General features: G+C 37.3%; 2 protein-coding genes across 3 annotated transcripts; both read left to right on the top strand.

Moving 5' to 3' along the window:
• The first annotated feature begins 1,655 nt into the window (after positions 1-1,655).
• Positions 1,656-7,880, top strand: LOC113639843 (ubiquitin carboxyl-terminal hydrolase 30). 2 transcript variants are annotated; one of them, XM_027142027.2, is made up of 13 exons: positions 1,656-1,813; positions 2,435-2,544; positions 2,817-3,029; positions 3,294-3,397; positions 3,529-3,627; positions 3,730-3,775; positions 3,909-4,003; positions 4,371-4,430; positions 4,572-4,658; positions 4,752-4,829; positions 5,035-5,245; positions 5,389-5,485; positions 6,047-7,880. In XM_027142027.2, exons 1-13 carry the CDS (start codon positions 1,743-1,745, stop codon positions 6,255-6,257), a joined length of 1,482 nt encoding a protein of 493 aa, XP_026997828.1. In that variant the 5' UTR covers positions 1,656-1,742; the 3' UTR covers positions 6,258-7,880. The 2 variants fall into 2 exon arrangements, with proteins under 2 accessions (XP_026997828.1, XP_047674916.1); XM_047818960.1 differs by having other exon boundaries at positions 1,770-1,907.
• Positions 7,881-12,224: 4,344 nt separating this feature from the next.
• On the top strand, positions 12,225-16,696 carry pxmp2 (peroxisomal membrane protein 2). Its single transcript, XM_027139554.2, has 5 exons — positions 12,225-12,790; positions 14,001-14,123; positions 14,270-14,432; positions 14,580-14,699; positions 14,938-16,696. The coding sequence occupies exons 1-5, from the start codon at positions 12,681-12,683 to the stop codon at positions 15,004-15,006; spliced, it is 585 nt and encodes a 194-aa protein (XP_026995355.1). The 5' UTR covers positions 12,225-12,680; the 3' UTR covers positions 15,007-16,696.
• Positions 16,697-16,933: the final 237 nt, after the last annotated feature.

Genomic DNA, 16,933 nt, shown 5'->3' with positions numbered 1-16,933 from the left:
GTGAGTGAGTGAGTTAATAAGGGCGTCTGCCAAATGCTGTAAATGTAAATGATTAAGATCCGTGGAGTTACCTGGCCATGGATATAAAATTTCAATGTAACAGTCTTTGAGCCACTCCATTATCACTCTTGCCTTGTGAAATAGTGCCCAGTCATACACAGTGCACAGATGCACAGATCATCACTTGCTCCTGGATCATTGGGAGAAGTTGCTCTTGCAGGATGTTTTTTATTTTTTATTCACAGCAGAATTGTGAGTGATCCCACTCCCTAGGTTGAAAAGCAACCCCAGAATCAGAATCAGAAAGAGCTTTATTGACAGGCATGTTTTCACATACGAGGAATTTGTTTTAGTGACAGAAGCTCCACAGTGTAACACATGGATGGACTCAGGATGCTTTACCTTTGACATGACACAGGACTCATGGTAGCATTCACCTTTTCTTCTCTGGACAATCGAGATGTCCCAATCCAGATGTCCCAAACAGTCGGAAGGGAGCTTCATCAGAGAAAATACCTTTGCACCTGTCTTCTGATGTCCAATCCTAGAATTTTCTGTAGAATTTTTAGCCTGTCCTTGATGTTTTTCTGGGAGAGAAGTGGCTTATTTGCTGCCCTTCTTGACAACAGTCCATTGTCCAAAAGTCTTCGTCTCAATGTGCATGCAGATGCATTCACACCCACCTGCTGCCATTCCCGAGCAAGCTCTGCACTGGTGCTGACATGATTCTGTAGCTGTCTCCTATAAAGGAGATGATCCTGTGCTTGATGGTCAATTTAAAGTTAAAAGTGACGTGATATACAGCTAAGTATGGTGACCCATACTCAGAATTTGTTCTCTGCATTTGACCCATCCAAAGTGCACACACACAGCACTGAAAACACACACACACACACACACGAAGCAGTGGGCAACCATTTTTGCTGCGGCGCCCACAGAGCAGTTGGGGGGTTTTGTGTCTTGCTCAAAGTCAGACTCTGTAACCATTAGGCCACGACTTCCCCATGATTTAGGACATCCTGACAACTTCTTCACTACAGTCTAACCTCTCTTCTTGAAGTTTTTGATGATCTGGTAAATGGTTTTTCAGGCACAAAATTCTTTTTAGCAATTTCCCTGCATGTGAGGCCATTTTGATACAAAGCAATAATAGCTGCACGCCTTCCTTTGGAGGTAACCATTGCTAACAAAAACACAATGATTGAAAGCATATCTTCTTTTATAGTATTTAAGTTGCTCTTAAAATCCAATCAGTATATTAGTGATTACACCTGACTAGTATTTCATGACACTTTCAGATGTTTTGATGATATAATTACAGAAATTGTGTTAACTGGTTCTTTTATGCCTGGGCCAAAACCAGTGAATTTTTTTTTTGGGGGGGGAAAAGTAATTTTTTTTGGCCAGTAAAGCTTTCTGTCAAGTTTTAACGTCACTATAGATAGACAGGAATATATATATTTACATTAATAAATAGTTTTAATAATAGTAAACAAATTAATAATTTTTGTATATTTTGTATATATTTAAAAATAAATATTTTTAAAATTTGTTGAAATTATTATTATATTTTATCCCAAATAGCGCTTTTTTAGCCTATCTAGCCACACTACCGGTATATAGGGTGTGTAAGAAGGGCTTCCACGCCCTCTATAGCGCCCTTTATGTCATAGCCAGTGCCGTCCGTGGGTTTTCCTGAACAGAAACAAAAGCTGGAGCTTTTTGGTTCCGCTTAATAGACGATGTCTTGTTACGGACAGAAGGCCACAGACGAGTTGCTCCGAGAGTTTTTACGCACACGGTCGTCTGCCAAGTATGTAGAAGTGGAAAAGTGACAAGCAGTGTACTTTTCTGCGGATTAACGGCTGCCTCAATGGATATTTGTTTGGAGAGTTAAAACGCGAAAGGTTCCTTGAAACTGCGCATGCTATTTTGTGCACTTAGATTAGCCAGTTTCGCTAACACAGCTGACTTGCTCACAACAAAAGACGTTATTGTTTTTTTTTTTTTTTTGGATTTCTTTTTTTAAGCCGTTTATTTAAGAGCTGCCTGCTATTAACTGACTTTCTAATTGTGTTAATAATTTTTTTTTTGCACTTATAGCTTGGGAATCTTTTGACTGTAATTTGTTTTGCTTTTAAAAACACCACATTCTGGTCACTAGGTTGTGTCCCATATATCTCCTTAAGGGTTTATATAATGCACTATAAGATTCCACACTAAATGCACTATATAGTTCCAAATATCCCTCTATTAGACGTTTCTAAATATTAATTCACACGCTCATGTGACGTAATGTGCGCTGTATAAAGTGTAGAAATTATGTAAGACTTAGTGTAGTTATATAAAATAAAGTGAGTGGAGAGCGATTTAAGATCAGTGTTTTACATTCCAATGTAGACCAATGATTTGTAATGACACTGTTTTCTTTCAGGACTAGGATGATGAAGAACTGGGGTGTGATTGGAGGCATTGCAGCTGCTATGGCAGTGGGGGTGTACGTGCTGTGGGGTCCGAGCACAGACAGGAAGAAGAGGAGGAGAGGTAAAGTACACACCCCTGGTGTTCTAGCACCTGTCTAGGTATAGCTAAAGCTCCTGAACACAGACTGCAAATAAGCAAGCGCCTGATATATGACATGTAACACATACGCATTATTTATTCTCTGTTTATTTACTGTCTAACATAACTATAAGGTCTCAGTGTTCCAGGCTTATGTGGCTACAGTTTACAGCAGACATATTTTAGTGGTTTCACATCTACACTTAAGTCATCATTTATATCATAACTTTTAAAATTTTACACTGTGTGTGTAGGCATGGTCCCGGGTTTGGTGAACCTGGGAAATACATGCTTCCTGAATGCACTGCTGCAGGGTCTGGCCACATGTCCTTCTCTAATCAGCTGGCTCCAGGACTTTACCACCCACAACCTCTCCCATCACTCCAGCACAGACACGCAGACAGATGTGCAGACGGGTACATCACTAGATACACGGATTTCCAAAACACTCTTGAAGCTGCTTACAGGTAACCTCTATCTGATTTTGTGTGACTATATTCTCTCTTATTTGTCTTCTACTTGCTGTTTTTTTTTTCTACTTGTTCTCATTCTCCTTTTATTTCATGCTCCCTGCCTACCCTACCTTAGTGTGTGAATATCTCTCTCTCTCTCTCTCTTTCTCTCTCTCTCTCTCTCAGGATATCTTTATCATTCATTTTAGATTGTCGCATTTAATTTATCGTGTTATTAAAAATCTATCTTTTTTTCTGTTTCCTCACTTCCCCTTGCAGCTCTGTCCAGTCCTAATCCCGCAGAGGACGATGTTTTGGATGCAGGATGTCTGTTAGAAGCTCTTCGTCTGTACAGATGGCACATCAGCTCCTTTGAGGAACAGGTGAGTTGTGAAGCACTACCTGGCAATCTGCTTTGCAAAATTTTAATTCACAATTCAAAGTTTGATATTTTCACATTTATATTGATCTGGACTAAGCCCCAGCTGTAAGTTCCTGAAATTTCCGTTCTCAGGATGCTCACGAGCTTTTCCATGTCCTCACGTCGTCTCTGGAGGAGGAGCGCGAGCGACAGCCCAGAGTCACTCACCTGTTTGACATGGAGACACTGGAGGTGAGATACTCTTTATGATTAATACAAGCAATATACCAAATAATCTACATAGTGCTTCTATAGGAGATTTAATGCTAATGTTTTGCACTGTTAATGTTTCAGAAATCAGCAGAAACAAGCAAAAGCCCTGTTAGCTGTTGGAGTCGAGGTAAAGCTTGAGCATCTGCTGAAATTTTAAATGTTACTATAAGTCCTGATTAATATTTAGCAGGACACAGGCCAAACCTCTACCTCAGTGTTTGGTTTAATGGGAAACATTAATGACTTTCTCTGATTTTTAGGGCCTCTGCATCCAATTCCCAACCGGTGGAGGACACAGCACCCATTCCACGGACGCCTGACTAGCTACATGGCATGCAAACGCTGCGAGCGACAGGTATTCACAATACAGTATAAAACAATACAGTAGGATATGTTATGGTGTAGTATGGCAGGATACAGTACAATACAAGGCAGTACAGTCTGGACAAATTGGTACAATACAGTATGGAAAGGTCTATATAGTATAGTACAGTACAATATAATATATGCATAGAGGATTGTACAGTATAAAATTCAGTATTATGTGGTCCAGTAGCACAGCACAATACAATACAATTATAAATCAAATACAGACTACAGTTTATATAAATAGTTATGTGAATGGATAATATTTCTGCAGTAAAAATTAGTTAGTCTTAAATATGCATGTAATGCTTGTGTACTGACCTGTTTACTAGTCACACATTCATCCCTGATTGCAGAGTCCAGTGCGTTACGATTCATTCGACAGCCTCTCACTGTCCATTCCTGCTGTTCAGTGGGTAAGCAAGCCACATATTGGATTCTTGCATAAGGTAGAAGTTAAAGTATTATTAAAGGCCGATGGAAACAGATTGAGTAGAGTGTAGCGAGAGTCTGTTCAACAGGGCCTTTTTTTTTTTTAAAGATTGTTTGTAATTCAGGGTCGGCTGGTTACCCTGGATCACTGTCTTCAGCATTTCATCTCCTCAGAGACAATTAAAGAGGTGGAGTGTGAGAACTGCACAAAGGTAGGCTATTAATGTTTAGTATGTTATACTAGAGCGCTGATGAATGCTCCATACTGATTGGCAAATACTAAAAGGTTCTTTATGTGTGTTTAGAAACAAGCAGAGTCTGAGGACAGTCAGGTCCTGGAGAGCCAAAGGACGACCTTCGTAAAGCAGCTTAAGCTTGGGAAAGTGGGTGTGGCTCTTCACATTCATAACACACAAAAGCAAATACTTTCCTTTAAGCCAGGAAGAAATTAGGGGATAGAAAATACAGGCTAAGCACATTTTTCCTCTTTTGCAGTTAACTGCAATGTGAGGGTAAAAAAAACTTGGCTAGAGACAATAAAATACAGTTTACTTGCTTAGTGTTTTGATTTTCTTCATGTGTGTCCAGCTCCCCCAGTGTTTGTGTATTCACCTGCAAAGACTCACCTGGTCTCCAGAGGGAGCTCCCATTAAGCGACAAGAACACGTTCAGTTCTCAGAGTACCTTAGCATGGACCGCTATAAGCACATCAGCGCTGCACAAACACTACAGGTGCACAGCATGGCCAAAACAACCACAACAGAGCAACCAAACAATCAAACCGTTGCCAATGGAGTCGGTAAGAGAAAAAATTGCTTCTCCTATACACAGCAGTTTAGTTCAGGAATTACTGTGTTCATACGGAAAGTCTGTGAATTTTTTTTTTTTAAGTCCAGTGATAACCCTTGTCTTTTTATTTCACTGATTTTTTTCCCCTTTCAGACCCAGAGCACCATAACAACAACAATCCTCTATCAAACGGCAGCATCTCCTCTGTGTTTCTCTGTCCTGCATCGCTCAACTTCGCACACGACTTCAGGTAACAGTCCGTCACACAACTCATTTTGTTTGTTTGTGTGATGTTGGGGTCAATTATTTGTATGCAGAGTGCTAATATCACTCCATGCTTCCATTATAGTATACAATGTATATAATGTTGCTGAGATCTTAGGCACTCATTGTAACTATAAAGGGAGGTAGAGATAAACACTTCAAAATATCTTTCATCACATATGGGTAGGAGGTGCGGTCTAACGTTTGAATCAGTTGATAACAGTTCACAGCTGATGCACAAGCTTATTCAGCTATTACACCAGGTTTAGGTACAAATTAACAAATTATACTCAGGCTTGTGAAACTGGTAGTTACAAGCACCCATTAGCAGTTAGCTACATTAGCATTATGACTTAAGTCTTGGTTGATAGACTTGATTTTAAATGTGTTGTATAAAGCTCATTGTCATGAAACCAACTGCTTGTTACAAAAAAACACTAAGAATTATATCATGATTTAATACATTGGTTATCAGTATCATATATGTATAATTAACATAAAAATGTTTTTCAATGTTCACTCAGTTTCTGTTGTAACATTCTTCCAGCTCTTCAGAGTACCTGTACCGGCTGATGGCGGTGCTTGTGCATCACGGCGATACACACTCCGGTCACTTCGTCACGTACCGGCGGAGTCCGGCATCGTTCAGCAGCCCACAGTGGCTGTGGCTTTCAGACGAGTCAGTGCGCAAGGCCAGCCTGCAGGAAGTCCTCTCCTCCAGCGCGTACCTTCTGTTCTATGAGCGAGTGCACAAGTGAACCAGGACAGAAGATCTGGGCTGCAGGTCTACAGAGAACTGAGTGTTAATATTAGAGCAAGCATATAGCTGATCCATACAACAGAGCTCTACCTGAAACTCTGAGAGTGTGGGCTGGATAAAGCAGAGTTTACAAAATGCTCCGGGTACTAACAGAGCACACGGTGAGGTCATGATGATCTTCACACTCCTGCTTATTGAGTACAAAAATAAGGTTCTTCAGATATTGGAGGGTTGCTCTAGGTGAAGCAGTCAGTACACCTGCTTAGTCATGCAGTTATCCAAACAGCCAATAGCACAGATACACTTCAAGAGTTTGAAGTGTAATTGTAATAATTATGGTTGTAATGAGTGATTATTATTTCTTAGCAGTCCTGTCAACTCAAATCAGTTTAAAGATTGTTAAGAGTGAAAAATCCAGTTTCTGAAATGCTCCAACCAGCCCAACAATGCCAAAGACACTGAGATCACATTTTCCCTCTGTTCTAATGTTGAACATTAACTGAAGATCTCAACCTGTATTTGAAAGATTATTTTTGCTGTTGCGTTGCAATGATTGGATTGGATGAAAACGGGATTTAAGCTGAAGAATGCCTCCGTGAATTAAACCAATTTCCTTGGGAACACCCCCCCCCCCGCCGCCCCCCAAAGGGAAAAAAAAAAAAAAGTACCCCAAAGACCAATTCTGTTCCCCGAACATTTAACAGGATACAGGATTGTGGCATTTCCACTGCAGTGTTCTTTGGTTTAAGGGTTCTAGCTTCCTAAAGCTAAAGCATTTCTACTTAACCCTTTTGGCTAAAAGGAGAAAGAAAAAAAAACTTAAGTGGGGGGGAAAACCCCACATTTTTTAATGTATTGTTTGTTTATGTTGGGTCCCATTTCATGGGTTCTGCCTCATGTGTAAGTCTCATCTGCCAATCTGGGTGTGATGAAGGTGTTGTATATCGATACAAGTACATGCAGGAGAAATGTTTTTAAACTTTTCATTACACACTCATTGAAAAAAAGCACTGTACTCCTGGGTTTGGACGGGTTAATATTTGTATAATTCTTAATGGGTTCTGCTTGGAAATGATTGTGAAACTACGATTATTAGCTGCTAATGAATTTGTGTGTGTGTACACACATCATCTCAAATGTCATTTTTTATGGCCTGTTATTTATTCAGCCACATCTTAACGATCTGCAGTTACTCTTTGTTGCTGTGATTCAGCTGCAGTCTGTTAATCATGCCCCATGTAGCTAAACTCTTGGTGGTCTTCCAGTCCAGATGCACCTTTGATTAGACAAGAGGAAGCAATGGTTGCTGAATTGTATCTAATATTTAAGCTTTTTAGAGCTTTACAAGTGTCGACTGTTTAAAAAAAAACAAAAACACCAAAGGCATGTTTTCTGTAACTGATCTGTCCACTGTTTCGGTTTATGTAGAAAAGGCTCAATGCCAAGCTCACACACACACACGTAGTATTGTTCCAAAAAACATATGCTAATTGTATGCTAAAGAATTTGCACGGAAGATGGTATTTTGACCTTCTCATATTATATGATTGTAATGGTTAAAGTTTTTTAAACTGTTTTTCTCAATTGTAAAAGATATTCAATAAATTTCTGCAACTGTAAAGGCTCTCTGGGTTGTTATAGGTCAGTCTATGGGGTGTGGTTATCATCACATGCTCAGTTTGTGTTATTAAACTTACACAAGTCCTGGTTCTTTTTAGTAAGTCAGAGTTGACTCTCATCTCAAATGGCTCTTTCATATTGATTGTGCAGGACATTTGAAATGTTATTGGCCAAAATCTTCTTATATCCTAACTTCTAATGGTCAAAATGGCATTATTATGCATTACATTTATATACAAGGCTGCCAACTCTCACGCATTCAGCTTAAGACTCACGCAATTGACCCAAATCTCATGCCACACCTCATATTCTCACGCAGACTCAGCAGTGAGGGAAAAAAATCGCACCGCATGATCTCGCAAAGCAACGTGTAGAGAGACCATACAGACAGTGTAGTGAGATTTTTGTGACAATTGTGAGGGAAATACATAATTTATTCCCATAAACTGTGTAGTCAGCCGTTCTCCCTCCCATCTGCACCGTGTGAATTGTGAACGCAGGCAGGTCAGTGAGTTACAGGGCGCTCCGTGTCTTCGTCCAGTTTAGGCTAGTAACCAATAGGTCTATGCTGTTATTTAGTTTATATAGAATTAACCCTCTTGCAGACCTCGTCTGAATTCCTATACAAATTAGGAATGCCGAGTCAACTTGACCTTGTCTGTTTTGACTGCTTATAAAAAAATGAAATATATATGATAGCCTTTTTTTTTCACCTTTTTTGTCGAGCTTGTTTCCAACATATTAACATATATTTTGCAAAAATGTTTGTAATATTTGGTATAATAAACCTCATTAATATACAAAAATGCCTCATTTTTTAGTAAAAAAAATACTATAGAGGCACAAAAGATAATGCACAATTACAGGCTGGTATATTTCAAAGCCAGGAGATTGCTTTGAAACCATTTTGACCATTTTTAATGTCAGTAAATAATAAAACCTGTTTTTTTTCCAGGTCAAATTGACTTGAATGCTTATAAATCAAAAAATTATATTTGTGAACATTTTAAACTTGTAATGTCTATTTTGCCTACCAGATGCCATATGATCACCCAAAAATGGGCTTCACACACACACACACACACACACACACACACACACACACACACCAACCAACCACTCAAAAACATGGCATAATTTCTTGTGAATAAAACTTCCTTTACATATATTATGCTTTTTATATATATTTAATTTATAAACCATAAACCTCATGAAATTATGCCATGTTTTTGAGTAAAATAAGCAGAAATTATTAAATATTATAAACACCCCCAGGTCAAAGCTGACTGATGCAACTAAATTCATAAATAAGAGAGAATAAACAAATATGATTTGATTATGAAAACACAACATGTCTGTGTGTATGTGTGTGTGTGTGTGTGTGCATGTGTGTGAAAATGAAAAGTGACGTGACATACGGCTAAGTATGGTGACCCATACTCAGAATTTGTTCTCTGCATTTAACCCATCCAAAGTGCACATACAGCAGTGAACACACACACACACACACACACACACACACACACACACACACACACACCCGGAGCAGTGGGCAGCCATTTTTATGCTGCGGCGCCTGGGGAGCAGTTGGGGGGTTCGGTGCCTTGCTCAAGGGCACCTCAGTCGTGGCCGGCCCAAGACTCGAACCCACAACCTTTGGGTTATGAATCAGACTCTCTAACCATTAGGCCATGACTGCCCTGTTTGTGTGTGCGTGTAAAGCTTGTTGGTAGAAGAAGAAGAGAAGAGAAGATATTGTCTCCAGCTGGACAAATGCATAACAAGTGTGAAATATTTTTCAAATGATTGTTTTTGTTTTTTTGGAGGCCCAATGAATTGCAATGTCCAATGCTTGTGTGTGTGTGTGTGTGTGTGTGTGTGTGTGTGTGTGTGTGTGTGTGTGTGTGTGTGTGTGTGTGTGTGTTTGTGTGTAAAGCTTGTTGGTAGATCAGATTTTGCCCCCCGCTGGACAAATGCATATAACAAGTGTGAAATATTTATAAATAAGTAGCTTTTGTTTTTTCTGGAGGCCTAATGAATTGCAATGCCCAATGCTTGTGTGTGTGTGTGTGTGTGTGTGTGTGTGTGTGTGTGTGTGTGTGTGTGTGTGTGTGTGTGTGTGTGCAGCATCATTTCAGTAGATCATATTCTGCCCTCTGCTAGGCAAAGGCATATCAAAATTGTGAAATATTTACAAATGTGTAGCTTTTTTTCCTGGAGGCCGAATGAAATGCAATGCCCAATTTGTGTGTTTGTCTGTGTGTGTGTGTGTGTGTGTGTGTGTGTGTGTGTGTGTGTGTGTGTGGTGTGTGAGTGTGTGTTTTGGGTGCGTGTGTTAGTGGACATTTTATGTGTGCATTTTTGTGTCTGTATGTATGTTCATTGTGCTGAAAAGGGCAAAAGTGTGACCTATTGCCCCACTAAATGTGGCCGAGTCAAAATGACTCGGGAGGACTTGAGGAGGAAAGTATTTATTTTACGAACACATAGTTCAACGAAAATAGACAAAATTAATTTTACTTGCGAAGATCATAATTTGGAACAATCCTGGTAAATTTCAGGCAAATATGTGGAAGGAAACCCAAGTTATGACACATTAAACTTTCCAGATGAGTCAAATAGACCCCAGGTCTGCACAAGGGTTAAGTTAGCATTAGCAGAGTTGTTTGTTTTGCAGCACTGAGCAGTTATTTTACATAACTTTATCATAAAAAACAGTACATAAGCATTTCCAGATGACAAATATCTAGACATGCCTAGTAGTTAATGTTAATTATTGTTTTCTAAGAACAGAATGTCAAGTCAACGACATCCCATATTAAAATGATTTTATTTATATCAATCACAACTCATCAATCATGTCCAGATATTTGACCTTTGTGGTGTCAGTATGGATAAATTAGAATTTTCTGTTATAGGATGTTATCTAAAGTGTTAGGGATCGAGTGGGAGCTGCATCCAAATCAATGATTAAGGCTGCAAAATCAGCCACCAGCACTTACAATAAGCACATGTTAATCTGTGAACATGTTAATCACATGTTAATCCTATTTCTGTAAAATGTTTGTGAAAATTAAATGTAATGAAAATCTCCCAAGAAATTTTGTACAAATACCAAATACTTTGACAATCAATATATACTTATTGCACTTCTGCTAATGTAAAAATTTTTCCACACCAAGCCACGCCCCTCCCCATAACCAAAGCCCCGCCCCCAAAATCTCAAAAGTTGGCAGAAAGTTGGCAGCCTTGTGTCATATATATAATAAGGGTGTGTGGAGATGCCTGTCTTCAAAACTTGAGAGCCCTATATATATATATATATATATATATATATATATATATATATATATATATATATATATATATATAAACAATCTGACAAAACGTGGTGGAATCAATGGACCTGAAGTCGGTAGTTGGTAGTTCACAGGAAATATGTTACAAAGTTAATTTCAGTTATTTTCAGATATTGGATTTGGTTTATTTAGTTTACTGTATTTGATTATTTGAGTAACATTGAAGCACATAAATATATTAGAGAGAAATTGTTTGATAAATTATAGTTTACAGCGTATTCATAAATTGATTAAAATCATAAAAAAACACAACTAAAAAACTTTCTTGGTTTTTCATTGTCCAAAAGGAAGGTTTAAATACCTTACTGTGTTTTTAGGGTTAATTTAGAGAAGTTAAACCTCCATCTTATTTCAACCCACAAGTGAATGGCACACACCTGGCGTCAACGTCACACGACTTCCCAACTCGTAAATACGAATTTCCCAGGAGGACTTGAACGCAAAGTAACACTGAATATTTAAAAATAAATTAATAAATTAATTACATATTTAAAAAAAATATGTATTATAAAGGTTTTTAATGTGCTTAAAAAAAGAATAGCATTATTTTACAAAATCTCTTTCAATCTTTCTTTCTTTCTTTATCTATCTATCTATCTATCTATCTATCTATCTATCTATCTATCTATCTATCTATCTATCTATCTATCTATCTATCTATCTATCTATCTATCTATCTATCTATCTATCTATCTATTCACAAGTCTGCCACTACATGAAATAGACCAATCAGAACGCAGGTAATAACCAGGAACCGCTTGCTAGCCACACCCACAACGAGTCGTCCTTTTCCCAGTGTTGCCAGCTCCGCTGTTTATCTCTACGTTTAGTAAGATATCGATTGAAGGTTTTATTTGGCGTTAGATTAATTATATTAACTTGAAATAATTTTTTTCTATTGAATTCACCGCTTGAACGCGGTTATCTTTAATATAATTATACTGTGGAAATGATTAATGATCTCTACTTTAAGCTAAAGTAATATATTATTTTAATATGAGCATTGTAAAAACCTAATTGAATGTGATGGACTGTTGTGTTAATATTAAACAATCTCAATCAGTTTTACTGTGATAACAGTAACTCTTCACGCCAATACCAAGTCGTTTTTCTAATGTTTTTTTTTTAATTTTAAAAATGACCTATAAAGGACAGTTTTAAACAAATATAAAAGATTAAATATAATGTACTGACATACAAAAGCTATTTCATGATTAAGCATTCGACTGGACGGATGCGCAGTACAACAACATTCATGGCGTCGTTTGTCAAGTTTTTAATTGTTTAGTTTCAATTTTTTTAGCTAGATTTAAAGACTGGCAGATGTGTTTTGGTGCACAGACTTGGCAACCCTGCTTCTGTATCGTGCTCACATGTAGCCTTCATTAGCTGAGCGTCAGATCACATTGTGCCACACTCAAAGTTATAAAACAATAACTACAATGCCTACACAAAGTGTACCGATCCGAGACCCGGCTTTACTAACCAGGTTACTACAGCAGTATTTACACTTGTTAAAGAAATATCCGATCATCACCAAATCTGTTACAAGGTCAGTTGGCATGTATATTATCTAACTTTAAGAGTTTGGGGTGCTTTAGATATAAAACCTCTCCATTCACACAGTATGTAAAATAAAACTATTCAAAGAAGCTTGGATTAAACATGTGATGAGTCAACTACAAATAATATAATACTGTCCCTTAATACAGAAGTATACAGCTTCACTACTGTAACATCATTAGAAGAAGTGGACTTCCTGGTTATGCTTTATATAGCTCCACTTTATAAATCATAAAAAAAATCATAAATAATTAATAATGATTTATTGAAATCAGCAACAGTTCTAATACAAACCCTGTTAGGTATACTTTCATACACTAAAATGCATGAACATTGCTACAGATCAACAAACTGATTCGAATTCTGAAACATTAAAAAAAAAAAGGTCTTTGCGCTCCTGGTTTTGTTTGCGCTTTTATTTGTTGAATCGATCTCTATGTAATATGTAGAAGAGAACAGATGCAACCTCGTTACTGAAAAATAATTAAACAGGTTATTGAAGTTTTTTAGAGTCATGTGGAAAACGTTCCGTACTGAAAAGAAAGCCTGCATTTGCATTGCTCTTTAATATAAAACAAAAACATTTAGCAAGCTGTTTTAAGGATCGAACGCACTTCATGTTTTTAATGACTAATTTTAATTCAATGCTTTTCGTGTTCATCAGTTTGCTGCAGAGAAACTGAAATGCAGTCATTTTCCAGATTCATCATTATATAAAGTCTATGCAGCATGGATTATAGCTAAAACATGATGAAAGTGTTATGATTTAAAAGAACCCAATTAAATATTCAGTATAAGAGAAAAGCCTTCAAGGTGGATGGGGTGGAATATAATCATAAACTTGAGTCAGCTATCTCTATTTCTTTTTCTTTCTTTTTTTTAAACTGTCTCCTAGTGAATAAGAATAGCCTTTTAATCTAGACAACATTCACTGGCTTAAGGCCTTTGGTCAAATCAGTTTGAACCGCTTTGTTTCCATCTTTCTAATGTTAGCTATTAGATTTGTTTGCTTTTATACACTATTTAACTTTATCACCAGGAAACCAACAAGGCAACATGGCAACTTTATACAAGCACTATCAACAGATTTATTTTGAACTAGTTTAATGTTTTATCAACAATGATTTGCTGCACCAAACCAGAAAAATATCCAGGGATAACATGACGTGTGTAAAATGCTCCTGTGTTGTGTTTTTCAGTGCCATTCTGTCTTCAATGGGAAACCTGCTTTCGCAAGCTCTAGAATCTAAGAAAAAACTTAAAGAAGGTCAGTCTAGGAAAGAAGTGGACATTTATGGACCCATCCGCTTTGCTGTATATGGGTATGATGATCAGGCAACCATTTCCTATCAGTCTTGTTCAGTCTTATGTCGGGCAATTTTTTATAATTTGTTTTTAGATGTTCTTTTGATTTTTGATAAATAACCACAGAAACTGGTTCAGTCTCTATATATAATGCTTTTTTCAGACTTGTCATCACAGGTCCACTGAGTCATTTCTTCTACCAGCTTCTGGAGCTGCTGTTTCCAGCCTCGGCTCCATACTCCACGTTGAAGCGCCTCCTCCTGGAGCGACTCGTCTTTGCCCCCGCTTTTCTCTTCCTCTTCTTTGCAGTGATGAACATTTTGGAGGTAGACATACTTTGCCCCGATCTATGAAACACTGACTTTTGAGTATGATTGGAGATTGATGGTTATATTGTGTGGCACCCTCATGTCTGTACAAGACTACAGACATGTCTTGCTGTTGTAAATGTGAAATCCACTGGTTCACTATAGGGGAAGACAAACGCAGACTTGCAGGATAAGCTGAAAGCAAGATACTGGCCTGCTCTCAAGATGAACTGGAAAGTCTGGACACCATTTCAGTTCATCAACATCAACTATGTGCCTGTGCAGGTGAGTCTGATACCAAAAAACAGATGATCGGAGTAACTGAATATCTATCTCCTATTATAATTGACAGGTTAGTAAAGTTTATGTTGGATACTACGGGATAGATTTGGCATTCTGCTCCCAAAGTCTACAGTTATGCTAAAAGAAACCCTTGGGAGTTCAAGATTTGCCTAACAAATTTTGCCATGTCTTGTTAAAGTTATCAAACGAGATAGCGATGACTTTTTTTTTTCCTTTACAGTTTCGGGTGCTGTTTGCCAACCTAATCGCCTTGTTCTGGAATGCATACCTCACATCTGTCAGGAAATGAAACCCCAGTGTTAATGTTAAAGGATGGTTACATATGTCATTACCAATGAAGCCAGTGTGTGCCTTTTAAAAGACATTGTACTAGAACCAGTATGACTTTCCAATTAACTGTTTGGACTGTAGGAAGAGGAACTAGAAGATGGCTTCTTCAAAAGATACACTTCTTTATGAAAGAACATAACACATACTAACATTGCCAAAATCTAATTCAAAATGTCTTCGGCTGAGGTGCAACAGTAATGAAACCAGATTATTATTAACAAGGGGATGAAACAGTATTGTTTAATACACGCTTTTATGCATTTCACAGCAAACATTTGTGTAGTGAAAGAAAATAATAGTGGATTTTGATGATGATAATAATAATAGTTAATAATAATAATAATAATAATAATAGTTAGAATAATTAGAATATTTAATAAATATAATATAATAAATAATATTCTGCCTAGTATTGGTCAACACTAATTTTAGCATTGTACATTGTAGTACTATGCTTTTGTAGGATGTTTAATAAAAATATTAGGCTTGCTACTGGAGAAAATTAGCTTGGAGTTTGCTACTGAAGAAAATTGTCCTAACAAAGTGCTGTTAAATTCTCAATTCTGATCAGAATTCTGGTTAGAAGGTCTTGTTTCTTTGTCTACAATGGCAGCTTTAACTTTAATTAAGTCTTGGAGGCAAATCCAAAGGTTAATATTAATGCGCTCATTCTTATACAGATAAACAGATTTGATGATCATGATGTGCCATTGTTTAAAAAAGAAAAAAATTGTAACTTTGTTGAGAAAGACATGATCGTCCTCTAGTTTTAGCCTAATGAAAGAATGAATGTTAAATGATAACAGGATTTGTCCTTTTTGTTTGTTTTTGGCTATTTCACCACATTAAATGTAACTAAATTGTTAAAAAAAAAAAAAAAAAAAAGTATGACATCATTTAAGAAATAAAAACTAATTACTGAGAGATTCCTGGGGTGCTGGAGAAAAAAACCCTCTGTAGGTTGTCTGTAGTTATGTGGATTGAGTTTATGATAAGCCCCCCCCATTTTTTTCTGAGTGACAACCGTTGGTGCCTACATGTGGAGGTTTAACTTTATGTAAATATGGAGCTACTTGGTACAGCGATTAGCTCTGGCAGTTAAGGCAGTTGAGTGTAAACTACCTTTTCATCTCGTATGATATGATGCTGATATACAGCGGTGAATTTTATTCGAAAATGTTTCATTTTAGTGACAACGAATACTGATTTGATGTCAAGTGGAATGCTAGTTTATAGCCTGTCCAGGAAGCTTCTTGTTCTCTCTATGACCACAAGAGGTCACACACTTCCTGCCCTGTAAAGTCCTGTGCAGTTTTAGTGCCACTTCCACAGCACAGTTGTTGACTTTTGAACCTCCAATTAATAGATTACCTGATGTTAACTCTCAAACACTTCCTCATATACATAGTGATAGAAGAAACGAAGCATTTCGAAGCCTCGAATCAACTGAATCAATTGCATCGCAAAATGATTCAGTTTCGAAGCTTTAGAAACACCACACGCTGGAGACACCTACTGGAAAAATAGTGTAATGGCAAAGAGATCTAGGCCCAAACATATTGACACCTTTTACAAAACAATTTCAAATATCTTCACAACAGTGTAATGTTTCAATATAATTTGCAAATCATTAAATAATATGAAATTTACATGCAATTACTGAATTTTTAATTACTCTCACATGTGTGTGTCAAATCTGCCTATAAAACAAATGCAAAGTGAAGGTGTAATGTTATGACTCAGTGAGATGGAGAAGAGAGCTCTTGGATGAAAACAAATCACATCAATCAAATTTTATTTGTCACATACACATAATACAGAGTACGGCATTCAGTGAAATGCTTTTTGCATCTGTCCGGTATTCAAACATAAGGAATGCAATTGGG

Source organism: Tachysurus fulvidraco, chromosome 9 (genome assembly GCF_022655615.1).
Source record: "Tachysurus fulvidraco isolate hzauxx_2018 chromosome 9, HZAU_PFXX_2.0, whole genome shotgun sequence".
NCBI classification, from domain to species: Eukaryota; Metazoa; Chordata; class Actinopteri; order Siluriformes; family Bagridae; genus Tachysurus; species Tachysurus fulvidraco.
This window is presented reverse-complemented; position numbering and strand designations above follow the sequence as displayed.

Coding starts and splice junctions, on each gene's coding strand:
- pxmp2 (XM_027139554.2), top strand. CDS start 12,681: ATGCCTACACAAAGTGTACCGATCCGAGACCCGGCTTTACTAACCAGG. Junction 14,124..14,269: donor ATCCGCTTTGCTGTATATGG/GTATGATGATCA, acceptor TGCTTTTTTCAG/ACTTGTCATCACAGGTCCAC. Junction 14,700..14,937: donor TCAACTATGTGCCTGTGCAG/GTGAGTCTGATA, acceptor TTTCCTTTACAG/TTTCGGGTGCTGTTTGCCAA.
- LOC113639843 (XM_027142027.2), top strand. CDS start 1,743: ATGTCTTGTTACGGACAGAAGGCCACAGACGAGTTGCTCCGAGAGTTT. Junction 4,431..4,571: donor CCATTCCTGCTGTTCAGTGG/GTAAGCAAGCCA, acceptor TTTGTAATTCAG/GGTCGGCTGGTTACCCTGGA. Junction 5,486..6,046: donor AACTTCGCACACGACTTCAG/GTAACAGTCCGT, acceptor ACATTCTTCCAG/CTCTTCAGAGTACCTGTACC.